The sequence below is a fragment of the Rosa chinensis genome, chromosome 6 (genome assembly GCF_002994745.2).
Source record: "Rosa chinensis cultivar Old Blush chromosome 6, RchiOBHm-V2, whole genome shotgun sequence".
NCBI classification, from domain to species: Eukaryota; Viridiplantae; Streptophyta; class Magnoliopsida; order Rosales; family Rosaceae; genus Rosa; species Rosa chinensis.
Window position 1 is genome coordinate 57,113,638 of NC_037093.1, and position 26,872 is coordinate 57,140,509.

The window sequence follows — 26,872 nt, forward strand, 5'->3', positions numbered from 1 at the left end:
CGAAAAGCAGAAGTCACGGAGTTGTCCTGTACATTTTGATATTTTGAGTTTCGCTCCCTATATAAGGAGCTTCAGCTTCTCTTAGAAAATATTCGAAGTTGAGATCAGAAAACCCTCTCTGAAAATAAAAATAGAATAGCAGTGTGCTTCCTTTCCTGTTTAGGTGTGAAGTAGTGTGCTCTCAATACAAGTAAGTAACTGTTCTCATTCTTATGGATAGATAAACAGCTTTTGCTGTTTACCTGAGAATGAGGCTCTGATTGTTTAAAGCTTTATATGTATATTTGAATAAATAAATTCAGATGGATGTTCACCCACTTCTTTAATTTATAATGTTTATGTCATTATCTTTACATTTCATAATCATATTTATCATGCATAGTTTACTATGTCAAAGTTTGAACATTCGAATGCATGCATCCCATGGAAAGCCAAAGTTCTAAAGCTTTACTGTTCAGCCAAAAGAATCAGTTTTAAAACAGAAAAATTAGGACAAGCAGCAGTGATTCCGCCCTGTGAGTAGCCGTTTAGACAGGAAGTCGTTAGGCGAAATGTGGCATGTTGAAGGCTAGTCTTGTTTTTGTTTTAATGTTTTTTATTGTTTCCTTTTGACTGAATAGAACGGTAGAAGAATCTAAGGTCAACATAGGATACAGAGGGCATTTGTTTGTCAAAACTATCCATGTGAGTCTTTGCCTTTTGTCAATAGTGAAATACCAAAGTGTTGGGCAATTGGGAAAAATACCAAGGATTTTTGGGTATGCGGGAATTACCCCATTTCTTTTAAGGTGGGCCCCGCAGGGCCACTCTGGATATTCAAGGTGAAATCCGAGGCGGGTCCTGTCAGCAATAAAATGTTTATTAGGGCAATAATTAAATTATTTATTTAGATAAACCTCTGAAATCTTTCAAAATTCAAAACATCTTCATTTTTCACTAATTATTGATCCACGATAACAAGTTTATTGGGGGGCAATAATATGATTATTGAGGGGCAATAATATGATTACTAGGTATTATTGGGGGGTAATAAAATCAGACGCCGGAATCCGGTCACCAATTCAAGCGACCGATCGCCGGATTCCGGTCACCGGTCGCCGGAGTCCGCTGCCAGCCACTAGTCACCACAGTCTGGCAAGGTCTCCTATCACTTCTCTCTCTAAGTGACAAAGAAGGAGATGGCAAAAGTGTCCCAAAAATATAAAAAAAGAATTAATTGGGTATTAGGGAAATAATCCCTTAGAGTGTTTTGGGTAAATGGGATTAAAAAACTGTTAGTGGAGCAAGTGGGCAATTTTTAAGCTGAAATTGGGTAAATGATAATTTCTCCATTAATTTTCCGTATTAGTTTTATGCCTGTTTGGGCTTGTCCAACAGACTGATTGTGTGTGTCTATTTTCAGCCCATTGGGCTGGCTATGGGGCAGCTTAATTGATCTCCTTTTCCAAAAAGAAAAAGAGTTTTATAAGGCAATCATAGAGAAGATTAGTTAACATATGCGGCAACCTTAGGCCCCACGCAACGCCAGGGACAACATCATAACCTTTGCCATGTTCTTGGGATGAGCCAAGATTGGCGCCAAAAAGAAAAAGGCCACCACAACTAGGTAACTTTGTTTGTGAACTTTCTTGCATTACTATAGGTTCTGAATCACTATTGATATCAGTGAAATACTGAAAAAGAAAGAATAACCCAAAGGCAGGCTTGAGCTTCATGCTCTCACTTTAAACAGAGAAAGAGGGGGCATGGTCACTGGAAATGATTGAAGAAGAAAGCTACGTGGCATTGAGAAAGAATTCTGTACCAGAAGAGACCCAACAGCAAAGACCAGTCTCCGTAAATACAGTGAGGGTTACAGTGATGTTGTGGGGGGGCTCACTGCTGCCTGAAACTGATGGAAGCCACACCTTGTTTCCCATTGTGTCGGATCAGGCTCATATGGGATGGACCCGCTGGACCATTTCCCAGGTTCAGGTACCAGGACCATCATGTCTATGTATCCATCATGGACCTTCCTGCATTAAGAGCAGTCACTTGTAGTTCACCCTGTCGGGAACAACCTTCAATATGCAATTCTTTATTGCTTTGTGATCCTTTTAACTATTACTGTTTGATTGAAAAAGATAATATTGGGCTCATTTAAAGGCAGAGGAAAATTTGACAACTGATCAGCTCAAATGATGCTCCTGGTATATATTTCTAGTCGCGGAATTGTTCTCTAGTATTCTTAGAACTTATACATTAGACAAGGGTTCGGATTACACAGGTGCAGTTGCTTAAGGCCAGCCTCTTGATCAAAATTTCTCTTGGTTTAGAAGTGGAGTGATTAAAAAACAAATAAGGATTCAACTGCACGGGGAAAGATAATCCACTTACGCTTGGGAATACCAAACTTGAGTGGCAAGGCTCTTTTGAGTTTTGGATTCACTTCCAAGTTACTGGAGATCATTGATTGCTCATCACGACAGCCAATTTTTGCTTCCATATCCTGATCTTACAACTGGCAACTTGCTCTGCTACTGATTGTATCATCATACCCCAGATATGATACACAGGATGGGAAGCTAAATCTGAGAACCACAGAAATGAAGGCAACATCAAGAAAAGAGAAACATATTAGTGCTCAATTATAGCATGAGCATGCAGAAATTGCAGGCAAATATCACTAAAACTACTTCAGGGGTAAAGATGCTAACCTTCAAATAGATCAACTATGGAGGAATGCTGGGTCTACATGATAGGTTTCGGTCTACTGTGAATAACAGTTGAAGTTTTCATTCCTTGGTTCTTCAAACTTCACCCTACCTCTGTAACAAAATGTAACAGATGTGTTCTTCTTCCTCCCCTTCTGTGCAAATTCCTTTAAATAGGGCAAGAAACAATTGTCAACCACAAAGTTTGTCTCAGCATGGCCAGACATAAAACATTTACCCCGTTATGAACAACTGAGGACGAGAACACAGTTATAAGCTACAAAACATTATGGCCTATATGAGAAATGAAGTAGGAGCCTAACTAGATGGTGGATCATCATGTATTCATATTTATCATCTCTGTTTATAACTGTGATAGAGTGACAGATTTCCTGTATTAAAGAAGCTATTAACATATCAGGAGCATACATTCTACATGGGAATAGGAGCATCTGTCATTTCCTAAGATAGCATCACAGCAAGACTGCAAGACTAATAAGAAAATAAGCCATACCTGCAACCAAAGATAAATATCATGTACAGGCATCTTTCTGAGCATCCATGCCTGCAGTTAGCTCTATGAAGAACCTGCACGTAAAGAAGAAACTTAAAATGAATAAAATAAAAATGAAAATAAGGAAAAAGTGGTAGCAAGCACAAAATCAAGCTAAATTGAGATATAGATTTAGTCTGTCTGCTTTTTGCATACTCTTTGGATATTAAAAAATTAATTGGATGACCTGACTAGATTCATATTTCAACCTCAATAAATAAGAGAAAAAGCAGTCTGAGTTAAATATTTTAAATACATTAAAAATAAATAAAAAGAATAAATTTGACATACCATAAGACAAATACATCTCTCTGGACTTTGCCACCAAGGCCTCCTTCTCTGATCTTTGCAGGCTATTCAGTACAATGATCCATCCCTATGCTCATGTACAGACTTGATTTTATAGTAGCTGTGGTATATTGAACTGAAGAACTAGTTTCTGCACAAAGCCTAAAGCACTCTTTCTTATCTTGAAATCTCAATCCAGCTCTTTCCTTCTTTTTTTGCACCCACTTTCTTGACAGCTGTTCTAACTTTGCTTAAATCAACCCACATTCCCAATTCTGCATAAACATTTGAAAGTGTCACATATGTGGAAGGGTCTTCTGGTGAAGTTGCAAGAAGGCGATCAGCAACAATATTTACTAGTTCAGTGTTTTTATGAGTTCCACAGGCTCCAAGTAATGATCTCCATATGATTTGGTTGGGTTCAAATGGCAACTTAGCAATGAAATCTAAAGCCTCTTTAAAACATCCAGCTTGACTAAGAATGTCAACCATGCAATAGTAATGCTCTACACCAGGTTCTAATCCATGCTCTTTTTTCATAGAATTAAAGATGGTCCTTGCATTTTTAACAAAACCAGCATGCCTGCAGGCAGAAAGAACTCCTAGATATGTAATTTCGTTCGGCTTCAACCCTGATTCTATCATCTTATTGAAAAGTTTAATTGCTTCATCAGCTCTTCCATTTTGCCCACACCCCACAATTATTCCAGTCCAACACACAGTGTCTCTGTCTGCCACAGAATCAAACAGAGCCAACCCATTCTCAATAGCACCACATTTTGAGTACATATCAATCAGTGATGTCACTACAACCCCCTCAGATTCATATCCACTCTTAACACAGAAAGCATGAACCTGTTTGCCACTTCCAAGAGATGTTAAACTGGAGCAAACTTTCAGAACAAATGAAATGACAAATTGATCTACTTCTATATCCAAATACACCATATCCCTAAACAGTGAAAAAGCTAACCAGCTTAGTCCCATTTTAGCACAACCTATGATCAAACCAGACCACGCTACAGTGTCTTTCATTGGAAGCCTGTGAAACAACCCCAATGCATCCTTAATGTTTCCCACTCTTGTATACAGGTCTGTAAGAATGCTTCCAACAACATAATCCAACTCATATCCTGTGGTGACAACCAAACCATGCACTTGACGCCCAAGTCTCAAGTTAAGCAAGTTGATGCAGGCCTTTAAAGCACCACTGTAAGTGTAAGAATCCATCTGTGCACCTGAGCAATGGACTTTTGAAACTAAACCCAGAGCTGCACAATTATGTTCATTAATGACATATCCAGAAATCATGGAATTCCAAAGTGCCAAACTAATGGAAGCATTGCACCTTGAGTGCTGACCAAACAACTTTATGGCTTCATCCAATTGATTGAAATTTGAATACATATCAATCAGTGCTGACAAAGTAAATCTATCAGACTCAAAACCGGACTGTATAACATAACAATGGATCTGCTTCCCAGAGGCTAATGAACCATAGCAAGCACAGGTCTTAAAAGCACATGGGAAAGTATAACAATCAAGCCTGAAGCCTTCCCGGTGCATCATACTCACAAATTCCAACGCACGCGGGCTCCCATTATTCACAAAACCAGCAACAATACTGTTCCACGATGCAGCATTCGGCTCTTTCATCCGACGAAACAGCCCCACCGCCTCATCCATCAAACCAGCCTTACTGTACCCCGAAATCATCGTGTTCCACGTCGTCGAGTTCCTATCCAACATCCCATCAAAAACCCTCTTGGCATCACCCAAACTCCCACATTTCACGTACATATCCAAAAGGGTGTTCATCAAAACAGTGTCAAACACCAACCCAGCTCTAGATATCCTCTCATGGATCACCCTCCCCAATCCGAGGTCACCCACCGAACCACAAGCCTTGAGCACAGCAGAGTACATAAACCCATTGGGCCTCCCCAAACCCCACTCCACCATAAACCCATATAGCCTTACAGCCTCACCACCTCTCCCGCACTTGGTATACGCAGAGACCATGGTGGTCCACGTGACAATGTTTCTGTGAGGCATTTCGTCGAACAGATGCTGTGCATCGTCGATCAGACGAGGCGAGGACGCGTACATGGAAATCAGATTGTTGGAGAGGAAAACATCGGCGGAAATGCCGAGTTTGATCAACTGGGAGTGAAATGCCTTGCCGTGATTGAAGGCCTGGACTCGGCGGCAGTGGGTGAGAGCTATAGCTATGCGGTTCAAGTACATGACAGCCATGAAGGAGGGTATAGGAGGCCGTGCATTGCCTCTGATACAGACAGGGGAAGACCACACGAAGATTGGGCCTGCATGCCTGTACGTTAGTCCCCACCGCATTGCATTACATCATCAACTTTGGATTGAAAAGAGTGTAGTAGTGCCCTAGTTTATGTTTAAGTTTAAGCGCCGCGATCTTAAGTAAAAGTTCTTACAGTGCGACAGTTTATTTTTTTATTTTTTATTTTTTTCAGGAGGGTTTTGGCGACGACTGATTTGTTGGAAAAACAGTAAAAGATGAATTTTTTATTTAGGTGAGACTTTTACTCAAGTCTTTTACGTAAATATGTGTCTTCTTTTACTAGAGACTTTTGTTTTGTTTTTTTTATTGGGACTTTACTACCTGACATTATCAACACAGTTGTGGAGTCTTTAGTTGAGAAGTTTGCTGAGGACTTGACAGCTAAAAAGGGAGTAAACCTTATTTTCCAATGTAGAGCGAGATGATCGCTAGAAAGTAGAAATGGACGTGTTCAAAAGTCAAACCGAACTCCCCCCCCAAATCCCCAATCCCCCATGTAGCCACACCATTTGGCATGCCAAAATCTTGTCCAAGATACAATGCGAAAACATGTAACAAGTATTTTCATTATGTACTTAGAAATACATTGTAGGCTAACAAAAAACAATCAAACTCCAAACAAATTAGGCAACCCCTACCAAATGTGACTTAGTTGGCATGCGTTACCTAACTGAAAACTTGCATGCTCTACGTATTTGTCTATGTACTGAATGTTGAGCAAGTCTCCCCCCCCCAACTTTGCCAGAGGCAGCTCAGAAGTTTATCCCAGATAACAGATCTAACATGTATAAGGGACAAAGAATAACATGAAATACAGAATTCCTTTCTGCAACCAAAACTGGAAAACCTGCATCTCCTGACCAACTGCTTGGACTATCTACATTTTTCCACGGGCCACAGCAGGATTTAGAGCAATGGGTCTCTTCAAAATCCACAGAAGAAAAGAGCCAAGACCTCCATGTAATGTGAAGCATATGATTGACGATGGTACAAGAGAGAAACTTATGAAGCGTGGGATTTGTTTGTTCCTCTCACAGCTTTGTCATGAAACCCGAGAGTGTAGATGGGACAATCCGAGTGTTATTGTGTCTTTGTAGACATCTACATTCTGGCAAAGGGTAAGTGTACACAGAAGATTTTCGTGTAAATTTTTTCACTCTTGGTATAATCATTCCCTTGCGGTCACTCTCACTGAGCATTGTTTGCATCTGAAGTCTGAAATCTGTCCAACTGCAAAACCAATATTCACATAATTAACATAGTAGCTGACTGTTAAAGCTTATAAACACAAAATCTTCACTTAGTAAGGGCATTGCAAACAGAAATTACTTTATTTTGATTGTATGGTCTTTCTGCGGGAAAATACCTGATACCCATGTCCTGCAGCAGAACAACAAGCTTGCGCTTGTCAGGCACAATAGTCTTGGAATGTCCACCATGGATGAATCTCCGATGACCCATTAGGAAATGTGGGAAGTTCCCACCTTGGGTTGTTACAAAAACCTCACTAAACAAGCATACTGTATAGTCCAAAGCTGCCAATCTTGAAGAATATCCCTAGGAAACGAGATAACAGGAATTAGATCAAATGTGGAAGAGTGACGACCTCTATAGTCTTTATCTTCGATACAGCTTGTTTTCTACAGATTTCACATGATTTAACCAGATTGACCTCTTAAATTTAAAAAAATCTAGAGCTAGAGCATATGAACTTTTAGGACAGAATATTTCAAAGTAACATGTTCACTCATACTCTCCTGGGAGCACATTGCCTGAAACCTAGCAAGAGATACCTCAAACGGAGCAAGCTCATTTGGCGTTGCAAGAGACTCTTTAGTATGCAGATAGGGAAACATCTTCAGCAAAGGGGCTAAATGCTTCTCTGCCCTATATATTTTCCCCGATGCTAAATATATTGCAGTAGTATTATCAAATCCCATACCCCGTAGCACCATTCCAACCTACGTTGACAAGATAATGAGCAGCAATTAATTATTCTTCTACAAAAGACAACAAGTTGATAGAGGATGCACGCTGAATTATGAGCTATGAACAGCTGAAATAATAACTTAAGGGACCATTATCCCTTTAGAAAACATTTAGATCATATAGAAGAAAAATCGTGCAGTCAAAGTTTTAAAGGTATAATAAGCAATAGTAGTGATGTATATTAAAGTACCTCCAAGGGGGTGAGTGGACATTTTCCATTAATCCTATTGAGACCTGGCAGAGTTACACGGCCTTTACGTTTGAACTTATCTCCCCACCCTTTTTGTCGTATTAAATTCATTTCCACTTTTTCAGCCTCTCCTCCATCATACAAACAGCATGAGAATGCCACCATGTCCTGCAGGATGAAGAGAGATGGTTGATACGACGATTCACTTTCTTGACCATTAAAAATGACTAACCAAAAGTTTAACTGTTTGGAAACTAAGCTTTATTACCTCCTCAAAACGGAGGTGGATTGAAACATACTTTCCACCACTCCTTGAACTCTTCTCTATCATTCGTTCAACTAGTTTCTTTGCCAAATTTGATATGGAAGAAGAGAATTGCAATGCTTCATAATTAGAAAGGCATCTTAGATACTGAATAGGAGGTGGGACACTCATCGATAACCTATTAGCAAATGGAGCTATCCGTACAACCCTGAGAACCAAATAAGCAAACAAAGACAACCTAGAAGTAAGTTTGGAGAGACGCTAAGATTCTTCATATTCATATCAATAGAGTATCAGAAGCTGAAATAAAGTTGTTGCTTGTTGATTTTTCAAACAACGTGCTTGCTTTCTTCAGCTCAATGAGAACACCAATAGTATCACATATATGGAAGAAAATAACAGTTCAGTACGTACCCCTGGCTCTGCAGAACAGGATAAACTTCTCCTGTGTAATACCGAACAGGAGCCCAAGCTTCGACACGAATATTTGGTATGTTACTGATGTTATGACCATATCTCTCCAGCAGTACCTCAGGTAGTTCTTTAACCACTCTAACGTAGCCCTCAAGGGTAGCTACGAAATGATCTTCATCATATATATCGCTAAAAGTACTGCAAAACAAAATATTATTGTTAGCTATTTAAATTGAAAGCACAATCAGTAAAATCATTTAAAGCAAGGCCATAGTGAGGGTATCCTCAAAATGAGTTTTGATACATATTCTTGGCCATTTAATGAAGGACTGTATGTGAGCCTGCCGATCTCATTTAAACCGAACATGTTGAAGCTGGTTAGACATTGTCATACAGTTTCTTATCAAGATTAAAATGAGGCAAGTTAGTCAGACTCATAATTTGCTGATCTCCTGATTTAAACAATAATGTTAAGTTTTAAGAATTGGCATTTAAACAATAATTACTTTACCTTTGATCTCTCCAAACACTATTGAATTCAAATTGAGGAATAACTAGAATTGCATTCAAAAGTCCAGCAAGAGCCACGGCGTTGCAAATCTGTGAAAAAGCAGATTTAATAACAAGAACAAACCATATATTTACACCTAGAAGGGATATGTAGTTACCAAATATCACACTTGGATATCTAGCAGCCTTAATGTTAGAAATTAAACAAAAGAAATTTTAAGTAAAATAAGAACAAACGGAGAACTGGTTAGAATTATCATACCGCAGAGCGTTGTTGGTTAAGACCGCCATTAACCTCCACTATCAAGTAACCACTAGGGGAAGCGTTGTCTGACATTCAGCAGATAATATTAGTACAATGTACATAAAAACAATAACAAACTCTCAATTTTTTCTCACCATGTGCATAAACATGAAAAATTTGCTTCCCATAAACGTAAACAATATCACTGGACAAAAAAGATCCATGACCTCTGATTCCAAAAGTAGTGATCTTTCCATATCCCATGATTCAATTACTAAAATTTGTCTATAGTGTAGCAGCCATCTTAACAAACTTGTGCTAATTCATACATACCAGACTGTGGTCCTGCAGTTGAATGTGGACAAGGCTTCTGCTCTTTCAGCTTCCTTCTGTATCTCCACACAGAAGACAACTACACAAACAAAGAAACAACCAATCTTCTCGATTAGTTGACGCAATTCTACACATTATCAATGACTTACAAACGCGAACATGATTCTGAGATTCCCATTAAGTTTGAACTTCATAATTCAATTCACATTAAGTTCAACTACAAATTCGAGTACTTGATCCGAATCTTAAAACATCACTGGAAACACTGGGAAAGATTTGAGCTTGTTTGATCAGAAAACTGCAATAGCGCTTCTTTTTAGTAATTTTTTTGTCTTTTTATCTCTTGTCCTCTTTCTATTTCATCTTCTAGTCTCTCCAAATTAAATATCTGAACTTCAAATCTATCACTTCTTTTCCTTTTCAAGCATTTTCCCAGAATCCAAACACTCAGCAACAGAAGACCAAATATATCATAAAAAAAGAAAAAAGAAGAAGAAGCAAAACCTCGATCGGAGTAGAATTGTCGGCCTGAATATGAGGCCAGAGCATCTGAAATATCTCATGGCTCCGGTAAACCGACCCGGGGTGAGGGGTATGGCCCACCAGAGAGCAGAAGGGGCCCACACCAACACACATGACAAGTCCAGAGACGTACAGAAGGGGCAGAACCACCAGCAGTCGCAAGAACCGACGGAGGACCAGGAAGCCGGCGACGACCGACATGGGTTTTGACCGGAGTTTCCGGCGGTAGGAGGAGACTGAACTAGAGTTACGGCGCGGTGACGGTGGCGGGCTTGGAGATGTGCTGCTGCTGCTGTCGCTGCCGCAGCCACCGCCATTGCCGCCGTTGTAATGGTGGTGGGACTTGGCTTTGGCTCCCATGTGAGCAAAAGACTTTCAGTGAGCGAGCAAGTACGTTTGTTAGACTAAGAAGCTTAGAGAGAGGGAGTTGTAGAGTAGTGTAGAAAAAGATGGGTTTTTGAATCAGAGAAATGCAGCAAGATTATTTGGGAGAAAGTGCATCTCAACAAGAAAGAGAAAGAGAGAGAGAGAGGATGAGTGAGTGGCTCGAGCTGGAGCCGACGATGGTGACACTGAGGTTATGGGAGCTTCCATTTTTGTTGTAACGGTGTATAACTGTATTTGTAAGGGGTACGATAGTGGGTTTAGCTTAAAACCTAGTATAATACTATAATCTAATCTGGTAACTGTGTAATTACAAAAGAACTCGGGTATGTCCTTATTCTGTCTGATAATTCTCTTTCAATCGTGCTCAAAAGAAAGCGAGAGGTATGAGAACAAAAATTCTAATAAATTGTGAGGTTTGAGATGCACTTTAATTCGGATGAGGCGTCAATATGAATTTGAATGGCAAAGTTAAAAGTTTTTTTTTACTTCTCGACTATTGCATTTATTTGTTTTTTGCTCATCAACATACATCAATTTTTCATTCTATATGCGTATCTTATATAAAATATCTCGTTTGCATAAGTATAAAAGAAAATGACAAAATTCATAAAGCTACTAATACCATCTGATGCTGAAAGGTTTAGGCCACTAGACATGTTCAAACAAAATTAAGAGTTTATATTTCTTCAAAATTATTGAAATTTTTCAATTTGAGCTTACCAATATTTGAGCAATATTAAAAATATATTCGAAATTAGTTTTTTGGTATCAATGTTGACCATTATATATTGAAGTTTCTTTCGACACTAGCAATGTCCATCTTTTTTTTCTTTTTCTTTTTCTTCTATAAAAAGATGATCAAAGGGTTTCACTCCTGCCCCCATGGTGACTCGAACCCATGACTTCGTACATAGGTAATGGGTGCTCTAACCACTGAACTAACACCACTTCGTCGACACTAGCAATGTCTAACAAAACTTCGATAAATTTGAAGAGTTGAAATTTCAAACCTTTAGAAAGAAAAAATTACATACAATACATCCATCACCTCCAACCAATCAATTAAAGTCAATCTAAATGACAAAAAATATATATATATATTTTCCAATAAAAAGGTCAAATTTAATAAATACATGTAACACAATGACTCTATTTTACTTGAAAGATCAACGAGAATGGTTCATATAACCAACATAGATGCTTGGCAAGTTGGTTGGACTTGAAGATCACCCGGGAAAAGAACACAAAATGATTACATAAATCGTCAAATTGGAACTTGCTTTAAAAGTTGGACATATATGTATCCATGATAGATCATTAGATCCGGAGATGCTTTTAACATAGATTGCCTTCCCTGACATCAAGTCAAGTACCAGCAGAAACTAAAATGGTCAGCAAATAATGTTCGGTGGGGTGACCTCACTGACGGACTTGGGTTTTGGATGGCTCCTGAGCCGCCGAGCCGAGCCAATCTACCTGTCAGAAATATTAGATACTATATTTCATTCGTAACGTTCCCGTTAAAATCCAATAACGGAGGCTCTCAAATGCAACAGAGTGCATTCCACACAACGGATCCCGTTTGCAAGTGCGGCGCCGAAGGCTTGGTTCAGGATCATTATCCCACATTCCCACCGTATCAGCACTTTCTACTTTTATATTCCTCTTCGTATTAATTTAACTAAATAGTTGCCAAAAATAGATAATAAAAATATGTGGATGAGTACACTTTCGATCAAATTTATTTTATGTATTGAGACTATGTTGTACTATATACGATAATGACAATTGTCAAGACAGACATAAGTAGTATTCATCTAGTCAACTTCATTACCAAGAATTACAGACTCTAACTCTATTGTATTGGGTGTGATAATGATTATTGTCGAAACATATATTAATAGTGTTCATCTGGTCACTTGTCCAGCTGATGACTAAGAAATTTATGATCATATATCTTTCATTTTATGATGCTAGTGTAATATGAACTCATGATTTCGACAACTTAAATTTTAATTGGTAACAACAACCATATTTTCAAGAAAAATAATATGCTTCGAGAAAGTAGTATATTCATTGATACATGCACCTAAGATACTTCTTTTTAACCATATCACATCAACTCAACTCGTCTTCATCAAAAATCAAGTCAATATCGAAGTGGCCAAAGCACTAGGCACTTTGATGTAGGTTATATTAACGTTTTCATTTGCCTTTATAACATATCACTTTCATCCACATGCTATTCTCTATTAGTAGCTACTAGCTAGCTAGCAGTGTTGGCACTACTTAATACATGTAACGGTTCCACTGGCCGTCATTGTCCAACTGAAAAATGGGGCATTTCCATGAATATTAAAGACCGAGTCCTCCTAAGAGGTCATGTAAGATTGATCATCAATTTTAGCAAACCTCACAATATTCTAGAGGCCACATTGGCATTTAACTTCTAAATAGGGTTCGCGAGCTAGAGACAATTAGTTAGGCTCACTGAGAGCAACTCCAACAGCTTCCCTATAATTTATGTATAATAGGGAAGCAAAAGTCAAATCTTTAACATCTTTTTCTTCTATAATTCCAATATATTTAATATTTTACAGCAATATGTCAATATCTAAAATCTCCATATTCTTCCTTAAAATTTTAAAGATTGCTATAAATATAGAGAATTTGGTTTTCTTTTTCCTCACTTTCCCTAAAATATGGATAGTTATAGGGATCTGTTAGAGCAAAATAGGCTAATTTTTTCCTAAAGTAGAGAAAAATTAAAATATGGGAGAGCTGTTGGAGTTGCTCTAAGTATCAAGGAGATTTGGAGTGGATAGTAGTAGGCGTGTAGAATGTTAGACCCAAAAAACCAAAGCAAAAACATAACAAACCTGAAGGACCACTAATGGATGCCAAAATAAAGAAAACCACCGCTACGGAAAACTGTTGGGGAGCATTTTAGATATTTCATGACTTGAACAACAAGGAGGCAATGGGGATGCCCATAATCAATAGCAAGGATTGTGAGCCGTCAATTAGTACCCTCTTTTTTATGAACGAGTGTACGATGGCCATACTCTAGATCTTTTAAGAACTTGATGTTGACGGTGTGTAGTTATAGATGCTAGCTATATTTGGGTTTTTTTTTTTTTTTTTTTTTTTTTTTATGTCTTTGTTTTTTTTATTATTATTATTTTTTTTATGAGTATATATTTAGCAAATAGTCGACTAATATACATCAAATTTCGATTTCATCCTACCAAACAAGTATGTTAAGCTTATACATGTGCCATTGGAGTCTTATACATGTGTGCTGTGTGACAATGAGCTAGAGATACTATTCATTTATTTCGTAATTGCCACTTTACTAGGCAAGTATTATAGATTCATGGAGAGTTACGTCAAGTTTGCTTTGATTCACAGACTGATGCTCTTGATGTGGTAGGATGGTTGAATTTCTGTGGAAAGAATATGTCCAAGCAGGCTTTTGAAGATCTTATGTATTTGCTCTGGAGTATTTGGAAAGAAAGGAACACTAGAGTTTGGGAACAGAAAACGTCTCAAGCTTGTGATGTTGTTTTGAGTTCCAGTACTAGACTAGCAGAGTTTCGGACTATTAATGTGCACAAAAGGGGTACAGGGCAGAGAACAAGAGTGGTGAAATGGATACATCCCCCAATGGGGGTCCTGAAGGTCAATATTGATGGATGTTTCAACCCTGGAACACGGCTGGGGGGACTAGGGTTTGTAATACGTGATTCTGTGGGCACTTGGATAGCAGGTGGTGTTTGTCCTATTCGGAATCTCTTCTCAGCAGAGCATGCAGAGGCCTTGGCATGTCAAGCTGCTGTAAATTTTGTTCTGGAGCATAACATGTTGCCTGTGATTATTGAAATTGATTCTTTACTTGTGCAGAGACAAGTTGCTAATCCTCCAACTTCGAATACTTATGCATTGGGGAGGATATATGAGGATATTGTGGTCAAGTTGTGCCTATATTCTATTGTGAAAGTCATTCACACTAAGAGGGTAGCCAATTTGGTAGCTCATCTTCTAGCAGATCATGCTAAGATTTTACAGCAGATTTCTGTTTTTTTTTTCTAAACCTAGTTTTTTACTGGCTGCAATTGCAGCTGAGACCATTGTAATGTAATCTCTCCCATTTTCAATAAAGGTTGACCTCATTTTACTAAAAAAAAAAGAAAGTATGTTAAGCTTTCTTGTAACAAAATGTTTTCCATGAACAAGTCACTTTTGCATGGAAAGAGATTTAGAGCACTGATATGCACTCACGTACACCAATAGAAATGAACAGCTAAATAATATTAAGTGTACTTTTTGGTTATTAAAAAAAAATCACTACAAATATCAAGAGTTAAGATTAACTAATAAATGTGGGTCACTTACACTGCCGATGCAAAAAAGATAAAAACATTAGTACACAGTTCTTTTTGGTTTTCTGTTGCACACACACACACACACACATATATATATACAGTGGTGTTCACCTGGTCAGTTGCTGACCAAAAAATTTATGCTCAACAACCCTCAGATTTACATCCAAAGGTGGAAAACAAAACACCTTAACTTAATAATAATTCTCTCTGCCCTTGGATTTACATCCAAGGGTGGTTGAGCATTATTTTTTTGGTCAATAACTGACCAGGTGAACATTTTCGTATATATATATATACTTGTCATTCACACATGCTCTGCATGTGCAAGTATTTTTATTTTTTTTTTGAAATAAAAAAGAAAACTATCATTATAGAGAGAAAGATAGTAGGAGTAAAAAGTGGGTTGTGGTTTATTTTTTTTTTAATAATAAAAGTATATTTTGTAAATGTCATAATTGTCCTTGTGATTTAATTAATTGTCAAAGTTTTTTAATCTTCTAAGATCATTTCTGTTAAAATTTTCGATTTTGGCTAATAAATATTATTCTCTTAATAATAGTATAGATATATATCATAATAATACTTGGATTTTAAATTCATAAAAGTATAAGGAAAAAAAAAACAGGGCTAAAATGGTCAGAAAGAAAAGACGTGGCACGGGTGGAGGTGGATCCCATCACGTGGGGAGTATGAATTCGTTAAAAGAATAAAAAGGTAAAAAAGAGTGCAGAACACTCCGAGACATGCGGTTCGGCCACTTTCTCAAGCACGGATGAAGCTCACATTTACCAACTTACCCCTCGTCCGACAACGTCGTTCGACTTTGGCAAGGTTTTTTTTCGTAAACTGGCATAAGTTAAGAATACTTATTAGGTGTGCGATCCCTGTATAATCGCAGTAGGGATTTGGCACGTCTTCTCGTGTTGTTAAGTTGACTAAGGATTCATGACAGTTATTCACGACATAACATAATCCGCTTAATAGATTTAAAAGTAATCCATGACGTTAACGTATAAATGTAACTTTTAATACTCGAATATTCGAAGAGTGCCAATAACAGCACTCTATAATTAAATTCCGATCTTACTCCTCCATAGACAATGAAATACCGATGCACCCCAAGGGTATGGATCATCACGGACTCGTAATGTATGACACTCTAGGTTTGCTTTGAATTTGAAACAAATGGGTTTAATATGATCAGATCACAGGAGACGGCACTCCAAACTTTACTGCGAACGGGACTAATGTCGTTATAGAGAGAAAAGGACTAGACCTGGGTGTTTCCATTAGAAGGTTGAAAAGGACTTGGAAAAAGAAAATGCATGCCATTCAAGTAAGTATATACCACAGGTCCATATACGGCTGGAAGTGGGAGCAGTCACTTTTGCATTACAATTTTGTTCCTGTTCAGCATGAATGAACTTCCACGGCTCAAAACAAGAACAAGATATAGCTAGCTTTCGGCCCAAGCAATCGCGATCAATAATCTCGACCCTCGAATCACAGTTCGTCGACCAAGTCACCGAGGATAAGAAAAAACAATAAAGCTCCAAAATCATGTGGAAAATTATTAACTTGGAGAAATCTTAATGCACCGGACAAACGGTTCAGAAATGGCTTATCGTCACAATTCCTCTGCAGTTTCCTGCTTCTTACATAATGGCTTCTCAGAAATGAACGTTCCAAATCTGTAACGACAAGAAATTAGATGGGGACCTGGTGGGGATGTCTTTTCTACCAGCCATGGATTCATAAACTCTAGAAGCTTGTTAGGGGGAGAAGTAAATTATATTAATGGGTCAGTGCAGAAAATTCAACAACATTTTTATATGATATTTATTTTGCTTCAATTAGGAGCTCGATACGTACAAGTCTGTATTTGTTTTGTATCTGCAAAGTCCAGGACGTCCTACCTTCTATTTAGGACAGTGATCGGCTTTGGACACAATCCGACAGTTTAGATCATCGAAGGCTGTCACACGAACTAGAATTCAAGATCTATGTACGTAAGTGGTTTAGGAATAGGAAAACGAGTTTTCTTTCCCTTAGGAACAGTAATTTGATTAGGCTTGTACTCGGCTATAATTCATGTAAAACCCACTTTATTTAGATCGAGAAAATCTTAATTTTACAAGGTTCCTATGATGTCAATCCTATTTTCGCTAGGAACAATCGAGAATTATTAAAGATATACAAGTAACCCATTAGGTTAGAGAGCCAAAGATTAACACAAAGATTTAAGCTAATTAACAAGTTCTTATAATCGATTTTAATTAAAAGAACAAATCAATTTTAATTAACAAGTTCTTATAATCGATTTGTTCTTTTCCATAACAAGATCAGGTAGGAGAATAAATTTCTACGCGAGGCAAGCTCCAGAGTTTCGTGATGGCGCATGACAAGGCGCTTACGACGTGAAGCCCATTATCAAACAGTTCAATGGAAAAGATAACTTCATGTTATGGCAGCGGAAGATGAAGAACATCCTAATCCAACAAGATCTGGATGATACTATTCTCACCATGGAGAAAAACCCCACTGATATCACAGATGAGGATTGGAGGAAGATGGACAAGAAGGAAAAGAGCTTCATAGAGCTCCATCTTGCCGACAACGTGATGCTTAATATCGGAGAGGATATCAACGCCGAAGAGACATGGGAAAAGCTCGAGAAAATTTACAAGGGTAAAACTTTTTCCAAAAAAATTGAACTGTACTCTCTTCAGATGGTAGAAGGTGGGGATGTACTGGACCATCTGAGCAAGTTTCAGAACTGTGTTACAGAGTTATCAATGATGGGTGAAAAGTATAAAGATGACGACAAAGCACTCTTACTTCAAGACCAAGATTATGTTCGGTAAGAGATTGATGAGGTTGTTGAAGCTCTTCAATCTCATGTCAAGAGGGATGAGAACCCCAAAAGCGCACAGGGTTTTTGTGCCAAGGGTAAAGAGAGGGATTGGTCAAAGAGCATAAATGACAAGTCTGATAACAAAATCATACCAAATTGCAAGGGAATACATAAGAATGGTTGCTTCGTATGTGGTGCTTCCGACCACTGGAAAAGAAATTGTGAAGTATGGAAAGAGAAGTTCTATTTAGTTTAGGAATTCTTTAGATTGGTAACCTTCAACCGAAGGGCGTTACTCTACTTACTATCACAACAATCTGTTGTTGGCTAATGTCATTGACAAGTATGTAGGTACTATAGATGCTGCATTCATAATCTCTCTTCAGAAAAAAAAAATCGATTGTTTCTCAATATACATTTAGCTAAGAGCCAGAATCATGAAACACCAAGACTTGCAAGCTAGCTGTATCTCAAATACCAAATATGATAAAGAATGCTCTAATTTGAAAACCAAGGACAGATGGATCTTCAACAGATAAGGGAAAAACTACAGTTTTATGCTTGATAATTATCCTTTCAATATTATTTAAGTTAATCTATTACAGTCATTTTTCTGGAGAGTTTATATTGTCGACTATTCTGACACTGCTTCATAAAGTTTCCAACTTAATTAAAATGGTACATATCATAAAGGATAGCGCAATTACAACAGAAGTAGACCAGTCTCTTCAGTTGGATGGTAATGCTGCGTGGATTGTCCCAAAAGCTCCAACCCTATCGCGAGGAATTAGGCGCAGTTCCGAACCATGCTTGAGGAATACATTGCCTGAGAAAGAGTCAAATTTATATGAGACCAAAGAGATGATATGGACAATAATGCTGAATTCAAGACCATATAGCTAATAACAGTTTACTGTGTAAAATAGTAAATACTTGTTTTACATCTAAAGGGACATATATCATATAATAAAGCGTCATTATACAGTCATCATAGAAGAATCATTCCGAGCCCCCATTGAGGCAATTCTGCCTTCAATGACCTTTTGTCTTAGATTCCTATCTAGAAGCCATTTAGTTTCCAAGTAATTGCTAATATTTTTTATCACAGGATGATACTTAGATCAAAGAAGGCCATAGATCCTATTTCACTGTGAAGAATGATAATAAGCAACAGTCTCAAAAGCATGGCAAGTAGCAACAACCATTTCCATCATACTATAGCGCACCCATTTTTCTCAAGATATTGGGTACACTCCTTTTGTGGCAAGGGATATTGAACTATGTCATATCAAAGCCTAATTCTGAGGAAGGAATTGCTATGGTACGGCAATACAATGCAGCTAAAATTTCATTAGGACACAATTGAATGGAGAAGGGAATCTCGAGCAATAGAGATAAAGCATTGGCATACCTGCACTTTGCTGAGGGTTAATTCCAACACCATCTGCAAAATAACAAGCAACAAGTGAGGAATGACAGAAATCTAATATCAAGAGGTAGACCTTACAACGGTGATGCTCAAATGTCTATAAGTGACATAAACTTGCTTTTCTTGATTGTTACTCAGCCAGTTACAAGGAATTGGGGAAATTACATGCCAGGATATATAAAAGCAACAATATTTGACCACTCAAGGGCTTTGATAGCCTGGGAATAAACACCTCTTGCCGAGAGTCGCCTCATGAATTCGAAACTGTTTTATCATTGTATATAAAGCTTTATCCTTTCTCATTCTCCCCTCGATTCAATAATCCCGATTTTAATTCCAGCCTAACATCACTTCCCTCCTCTGTACATGGATTAAAAGCCCCTGCTCTCAATTAAAGACTACAGGTTCCTAAATTCAGAGGATCTAATCCAATCATTAAAGTATCGCCGTCACTTCCCAGAAACCAATAGCCCTAATCTGATCAATAACCTCTAAATTCAACTAACAATCAATCAAAATTTCCAAGCACACACGGATCAACAACAAAAAAAAATGATGATGCAGAGCCCAGAAAGGGAATATACCGTTGGTGATGATGGCGCTGGTCTGGGGAGGCACTTTGAATTCCTCGGCGGCGAATTTGAGCACGGCGGTGAAAGGGGCTGCCTCTGGAACGCTAAACCTGAAATTTTTGGTTAATTTATTAGAATTCGAACAAGGAAAGAGGAATTGGAATAGAAATTGAGAGAGGGGATGTACGAACACTTTGAAGGGCAGCTTTGGATCGGAGGTTAGAGTAACCTTGAATGACACCTTTCCACCACCCGCCATTTTTCTCTTTTTGTTTGTGCGACGAGTTTCTCAGAGACAGACAGAGAGGTCTATTGAGAGAGGGCTCCGACCAGTTTCTCAGCAATATATTCTGGGTGTATTTTCAAGGAGATTTTTTTTTTCTTCTCAATTTTGTGTATTTTTCTTTTGTTGGACAGAATTTAATATGTATCTTTTAATTTATAAAAGGGTGTGGCTATTGCCACCCTACCATTTTCTTTGTTCATCCTATAAATATTTGAATTATTGAAAAACTATATTACTCAAATGCAAAATGACTAATAAGTACATTAATTTTCTAAAATTTAAATCTTTAAGGAAATCTAAATACATAACTAATTAAATATAAAACTACCTAATTTCTCTTCTGATAACATTAATCTTCATCTTCTCCATCCAATTTTCAATTTATTACAATTTTGTTTTTTATCTTTTTGTTGCGTCCTCATCGTTAATTAGTTATTAAATTCACAAAACCATTAGTGTTAACTTCATCAAAATCTTTATAAACACCGAAAGTAAAAAATCAATCTTTTTTTCATTGCTCATAGTAGCACTTACTATTTTTTTAATATGGATTGGAATAAACGAACATTGAAGCTGAATGGAAAAAAATAAAAAAATGGAAGTAAATCAAATTATGATTTTATTAGGAAACTTTAATATATTTTAGGACTTTTTTTAATTGATATAAATTAAATGAGAAATTTACGTTAAACAAAATTTCTTTTTTAATTTGATATGTCATATGATGGAGGATATTCCTGGAAAGAGAAATTGGTTGGATAAGTAAATCTAATAATTGAAATTAAAATGTAGGGTGTAATGAGCAAGTAGAGTGAACAAAGAAAATTATAGGGTGGCAATAGCCTCACTCTTTATAAAATTAGCGTTATACCCGTAGCATATTCGGAGTAATATAAACCCGTAGGTTGGGTTCGTGTCGAGTCAAAGTATATCTCGTGTTACAAGAGACAAATCCAAATCCAATCCATTTATTAATCATGTCGAAAATTTAAACCAAAACCCAACCTATTTATTAAACGGGTTACCCATTTAATGAATATGTAGCGTTGTGTTGGACAAAATGACCCATTTAACCGCTAACACTGCGACCCATTTAACTAAAAAAATGCATAAATTGATTAAATTCACTAAAAACTTCATAAGACGAAGAATATAAATAATTATATATAATTCATAAATAATTAAATCCAATAATGATGAAGCAAAATATTTCAAATTGTCAAATCCTATGATCATATACTCCCAACGTCCAAAATTTCAAGAAGAAGTATAGCATAATCGAGTTATACAGGTTCACTTCGTATTGGCGGGTTGACCCGCGACCAACCTGTTTATTAAATGGGTCATGATGGGTTGTCCCGCTGCCGACTTGCTTTTTAATTGTGCGGGTTCAACCTGCTTTATTTCATGCAGGTTTAGAGTCGTGTTGGAATTGACAGCCCTAGGTTCAACCCAAACAGGTGAAAACCGAAAATTACAGACATTGCCATCTCCATTGGAAAAAGCGCCACCATTGGAGGATATTGTGGTTGTTTCGCCGCCGCCTTTCCTCCATTGCCCTCTACCATGAAGCTGCGAACCTTCGATCAGGCACCCAGAGCCCAGAGGGATTGGGTCGTTCTAATGTATTGGGAACTCATATGGAGGGTGTGCTATATCAGGGTTAAACCGTTGAAGGTAATTGGATACAAATTAAGACAAGGTCCAACGCCCCAATACCATTGTTTACTTCAAATAGAAGGCAGAATGAAGAAACGGAAAAGAGGCAAATTCTGTTCATAGCAGATGCATTCATTATTTATCTTCAACTGAAGGAAAAGAAAAAACTGAATAACTTGACATGTACAACCAAGATGGACAATCCTCTGGAAAAGAGACTGATACATTCTTTTGAACTGGCTCTGTATAAGTTCAAAAGGGGATGCAACACACCTCTAAACTCAGGGAAGAAAAAGAAAAAAGAAAAAAAGAACATTCTTGTCAAAAAATGATCCATAAGTTAATCAGCAGTAGCAGTACAAGCATCTTCGCCCACGATCTCGATGACTTTAAACCAATTGATCCACTGCAGACAAGCTTGTTGTTATGATATGTACATACCGGTTGCTTCCTGCATACAAACACATATTCAGAGGAAAACAAATGTTAATGATTGCACAACAAGCAAAAGGCAGACACAGAATGCTTTAGCATTGCTCTTGTTGATCATTGCTCTAGATTTTGTCTAAGAACATAGCACTTCGTATATATGTACTATCAAGAATCAAAATTTGATGTTCACTTTCGTGAGCTCTAGTATTTAAAAGTAGGTAATGGCAAACCTGGATGAGCAGAATGCGACGATATAATCAGTGCCTGAGCAAGTGAAAATACTGGATGGATCATCATACGCGTAACTATATGCAGTAGGGCATGCTTCTTTGAACTTCTTGGAATAATATGTGGGTTTACATACAGCAGCGTTTCCATATACCCCTCTGCAACAATACTCATCAGTGTTGTACACATCGCAGGCGCTGCGGCAGCCAACAGTCTTCCCATTTGATTTCACAGACAACTCATTCGGGCAAGTAGTCCTCAGGTCCCCATCACAACCAGAAGCACTGCAATTTCCCGAACCATTAACAGGTGTGATAGTCAATGGCAAGTTAAACCCATCAACAAGACTAACATCATAAAAATCCGGCTGCGCAAGTGTAAATTCAGCAAGTGATGCTGGGGTGTTTCCTGAGCCTCCACACTTGAGGCTGGTGCCACATGCCCCAGTCTGGCATGTTCCATTGCCATTTTTGTCAAAGTTGCAGCCGGTACGACCCCATATCCGGCCTGACCAGCTAACCGGAGCTGTGAATACAATGGACTGGCCTGATTTTAGTGGAAAGCCACCACCGTTGAAGTTCTCCCCAGGAAATACTGCAGGCCAGATTGTCTCTTTGCAATTGTTTATAATGGTGAAAATTCTAGCAGACTCGGACAACTTGGGTCCTGGAGACAAAAATTCAAGAAACTCAATTCCTCCCAAAATAAAGAGGATGGCGCACCAATTAGCTATAAATTTAGAAGGGTTCTACATCTACTCCCTTACTACTTTTAATCATATGACATTGTTGTACTAGTAGGATTGCAACATGTTTACTTAAAGAACTTATATGTAAAGGAGTATGTTCCTTATCAAATTCCTATATCAATGCGATTGTAAAAGAAAGATTAAACCACAAAGATTGTTATGATCAAGAAATACCTGATGAAACAGTGATCATAGAAACCAATAAAACCGGTAACCAGAACACTTTGAATTCTGTTGCCATATTACTACTTGCTCTGTCCCTTTCTTCTATTTCACGATAAGGGAGCTACTATGGTATTTGAATATGACTGGTGCTTAGGAACTTACAACATCCGCATATAAAGAATTGAACAGGGTAAAGAAGAATACGTGTGGACAAAGCACTACAATTCAAGCCAAAGTTTTGGGCATCCTTAGCTATGTGATTCCTTTCCTAATCCATTTCTGCAAGTTTATTAAGGTTCTCTTCCTCGTTCATACTTTTACTTTCCAAAAATCAAACACCAATCAGAAATGCACATGTACCTGCATAAACAAATCCCCATCTCCAGAAACTATTCACTCCTTTACTTCAAAAGAGAGCCACCATTTTTAATCAATATAAGTTCCACGTTCAGAAGCCAGAGAATTCACTCAATTCAGATTCCTAATGCAAAATTTGGGAAGATTTTACAACTGTCTGTTTGATTGATTTAAAAGTCATTTCTTTCGGTTTTCATGCTTTTCTTTCTGGGTGAATAATTCTTTTCCTAAATTTTCCCAGAAAGCAAAGGAAAAAGTACAATAGAAATGAGAGAAACCCAACACCTGAATTGGGGTTGAAATGTTGGCTTAAGTTAAATGTGAGGCCGGTGCGGCTGAAACATCTTGTCGCTACGGTAAACTAGGTCATCAGCAACAACCCGCTAAGTAGGTTGAGGCAAATGACGACTGCCGTCGGCTAGGACTGAGATGGGCTTACAGCAAAAAGGCTAGCAGCAAGTTTTTAAGTGAAACGAGACCAGGAGATAGAATGATAGACGCACCGTAAAGTTGTAAACAAATACGGAGTTTAACGCGCGCGTGGGTAGACTGCAACAAGGGAGGAGTCAAATCCCACCATCAATGCCGTATTTGCCTAACAAGTCTGCAACATTATTACTTTTTTTAAAAATGTGAGTTGAGCGAAATGGCACAATCAAAATATAGAGCAAACAATTCCTCCACTGACCACTCAACCCTTTTAATCATCAAGGAACCAAACGGGAAAAGCAAAAAAATAAAGGACGAGAAGAATCTACCTCTAACCATTCCCAAATTCAAGCTAACTCAATAGCTTTAATCGTCATCATCTACGCCGTAATGGAATTAGGAATGTCAAAATTTGAAGAAAAAACACCAAGAAAATTTCCTCTATAATCACGAAAAATAGCTCTATAACCACCAACACTAGAGTCTTTTTTCCACGCACTGCTATCTGAATTTATCTTAACCCATCCAAGAAGAGGAGAATGCTAAATAACCTCAGTTATCTTCAGACAGGACGATGATTACATTGAGCACCAAAAAATTTCAAACTCGCAGATCTTGAATCAAGTTATTCGTAGAGCCTTTTCGCAAGCTGACTTGTTGCTTGAATATACTCTAGAGTTTCTTTGTTTATAAGTTCACTTTTAAAAAAATGAGCTCATATAGATTTGTAATGAGTAGCATTATTGCTTAGATAGAAATATTTAAGTGTATGTAGACTTTGGTTGTTTGATTAAATGATATCAAGTTTTATTTCATAAAAGTTTCACCAAATTCCCAAGGATTATGTTACTAATAGATTTTTTGATAGGATTGTATGTGGTACCTCAATCATGAGTTACATCATTAAATTTAGGGGGGTGAAATTTGCACACCCTAGATTACAAACCACACACCCTTTGATTTTTTTAATAATATTTCATCTCAAATATTTTTACACTTCCTAAAATACCCTTGAAGTCAGATTCTCTCTCTCTCTCTCTCTCTCTCTCTCATCTCCGAAACCACTGAACCTTATCACTGTCCCACTGGACTCCTCACTCTCCTTTTTGAGCTCACAAACCAGAGTGTCTATCTCCTCCACCATCCCATTTCTGGCGAGAGCCAAAGCCACCTCGGCGTAGACGAACAGGTCGGGTTGGTATTCAGATCGAAAGGCGGAGAAGGCCTGGAGAGCCAGGTGCCACTGATCCTGCCCGTAGAAGCTCTTTGAGGACGGCGTCAAGGTCTGACTTGATTAGGCGGGAGAGGGTTTTGGAGACCAGGGATGGGTTCGGGTCGGATCTTTGGGCCCTTTTGAGGGCTTGGCTTGGATGGCCTCGATGCTGAGGGCCCGGTCTTTGACCAAGGCACCGTGTGGAAACGCGGACTACGGTGGGGGTGGGTGTGGTTGTGAATGGTCTAGGTACGGGTTTGAGGAAGGTGGTCTGGTTTGGGTGAAGAGAGGACGCCATGGATGAGGTAGGTGAAACCGAAGAGCTAAAAGGAAGGGTGGGCCGAGCTCAAAGCCGCCGTGTTGGAGCTCGAGCGCCCCTGGAGTCATAGTCCCTCTTCTTCTTCCTCGTCTTCGTCTTCATCTTCATTTGCTCAGCCTCGCCTCTCTCTTACTTCGCCGTTTCTCTCTCCTCTCCCTTCTCCTTTCTCTTTCTCTTCTGGAGCCGTCGTCGATTCTGTGACGGTGGCGACGACGCTGTTTCGAGGACCGGTCGGATACGTCGGAGCTTGAAGGAGAGGACGACAGTGAATCATCGTCGCTCGTTTCCGGCAAATGCTTCTCCCTCTTGCTTTTACTCCCCATTTTGCAGTCAAATTCAAAATCAAACAGTAACAACGAGAAGGTGAAGATGGGTGTCGACGCCGTTCCAAGAGATGTCCGAGAAGGTGAAGATGGGTGTCGACGCCGTTCCAAGAGATGTCGGAGAAGGTGAGGGAACTTTGTCGTGGTTTTGGAGAAGAGAGAGAGAGAAGAAAAGACCCCAACAAAAAAAAAATCTGACTTCAAGGGTATTTTAGGAAGTGTAAAAATATTTGTGATTTAATATTATGTTAATGCTTGGATCCGTGGGGATCTAATTAACGTAAAGAATGAGAGAGAGAGAGTGTGACACGAGATGTATAGTGGTTCACCTCCCGCCTTAGCGAGAGACTACGTCCACTTGAAAGCTTATACTAGTGTGTCGAGCCTTACGGCCCAAGTGCATTACAAAGTGTGTAATGGAGTGTGTTGAATGTGGGAGGAGGCATTCCTTTTATAGATGAAGGAATGCCTCTCATTTACTTGTTCTTCGATGTGGGACAAGCAAAGCTACTATTCTAGTCTATTTAACATGTAGAAAGCTATGTTATGGGGGCATCTTGGCAAGGGCGGAAAGGTGGCTTCCCGGTGGCGGATTTGTGACTTCCGGATACCGCCGCGTAGCCTGAACATAGGGCTACACGATGCATGTCTCGGTTGGGCCTTGCCATGTCTTGTGGATGTCCCAAAGTAGGTGTTACTTATGCTTGGTGATGTAGTAAATACTCCATATTGTTGGAGGTATGTACAAGTCCCCGAAGTCCCCGAGTA

At 38.4% G+C, this 26,872-nt stretch overlaps 4 protein-coding genes and 1 pseudogene across 7 annotated transcripts; all 5 read right to left on the reverse strand.

The window, feature by feature from the left end:
- Positions 1 to 1,560: 1,560 nt before the first annotated feature.
- On the reverse strand, positions 1,561 to 6,101 carry LOC112169489 (pentatricopeptide repeat-containing protein At4g08210). Of its 4 annotated transcripts, none has more exons than XM_040507759.1 (5): positions 3,538 to 6,101; positions 3,208 to 3,281; positions 2,697 to 2,860; positions 2,377 to 2,570; positions 1,561 to 2,015 (listed from the first exon to the last, which is right to left on the reverse strand). In XM_040507759.1, the coding sequence occupies exon 1, from the start codon at positions 5,887 to 5,889 to the stop codon at positions 3,712 to 3,714; it is 2,178 nt and encodes a 725-aa protein (XP_040363693.1). In that variant the 5' UTR covers positions 5,890 to 6,101; the 3' UTR covers positions 1,561 to 2,015; positions 2,377 to 2,570; positions 2,697 to 2,860; positions 3,208 to 3,281; positions 3,538 to 3,711. The 4 variants fall into 4 exon arrangements, with proteins under 4 accessions (XP_040363693.1, XP_040363694.1, XP_040363695.1 ...); XM_040507760.1 differs by having other exon boundaries at positions 1,561 to 2,046; XM_040507761.1 differs by having other exon boundaries at positions 1,561 to 2,060.
- Positions 6,102 to 6,386: 285 nt separating this feature from the next.
- LOC112174800 (O-fucosyltransferase 10) lies at positions 6,387 to 10,926 on the reverse strand. Its single transcript, XM_024312612.2, has 10 exons — positions 10,301 to 10,926; positions 9,797 to 9,875; positions 9,482 to 9,549; positions 9,221 to 9,309; positions 8,710 to 8,907; positions 8,299 to 8,503; positions 8,031 to 8,198; positions 7,645 to 7,812; positions 7,218 to 7,408; positions 6,387 to 7,081 (listed from the first exon to the last, which is right to left on the reverse strand). Exons 1-10 carry the CDS (start codon positions 10,676 to 10,678, stop codon positions 6,883 to 6,885), a joined length of 1,743 nt encoding a protein of 580 aa, XP_024168380.1. The 5' UTR covers positions 10,679 to 10,926; the 3' UTR covers positions 6,387 to 6,882.
- Positions 10,927 to 18,478: 7,552 nt separating this feature from the next.
- On the reverse strand, positions 18,479 to 20,321 carry LOC112169179 (ubiquitin-fold modifier 1). The gene is made up of 4 exons (XM_024306163.2): positions 20,137 to 20,321; positions 19,958 to 20,055; positions 19,356 to 19,388; positions 18,479 to 18,770 (listed from the first exon to the last, which is right to left on the reverse strand). The coding sequence occupies exons 1-4, from the start codon at positions 20,202 to 20,204 to the stop codon at positions 18,673 to 18,675; spliced, it is 297 nt and encodes a 98-aa protein (XP_024161931.1). The 5' UTR covers positions 20,205 to 20,321; the 3' UTR covers positions 18,479 to 18,672.
- A 1,672-nt stretch (positions 20,322 to 21,993) lies between these two features.
- Positions 21,994 to 23,610, reverse strand: LOC112173519 (pathogenesis-related thaumatin-like protein 3.5). Its single transcript, XM_024311153.2, has 3 exons — positions 23,473 to 23,610; positions 22,553 to 23,216; positions 21,994 to 22,341 (listed from the first exon to the last, which is right to left on the reverse strand). Exons 1-3 carry the CDS (start codon positions 23,537 to 23,539, stop codon positions 22,212 to 22,214), a joined length of 861 nt encoding a protein of 286 aa, XP_024166921.1. The 5' UTR covers positions 23,540 to 23,610; the 3' UTR covers positions 21,994 to 22,211.
- Positions 23,611 to 25,294: 1,684 nt separating this feature from the next.
- LOC121050046 lies at positions 25,295 to 26,055 on the reverse strand (annotated as a pseudogene).
- Between the last annotated feature and the right edge of the window lie 817 nt (positions 26,056 to 26,872).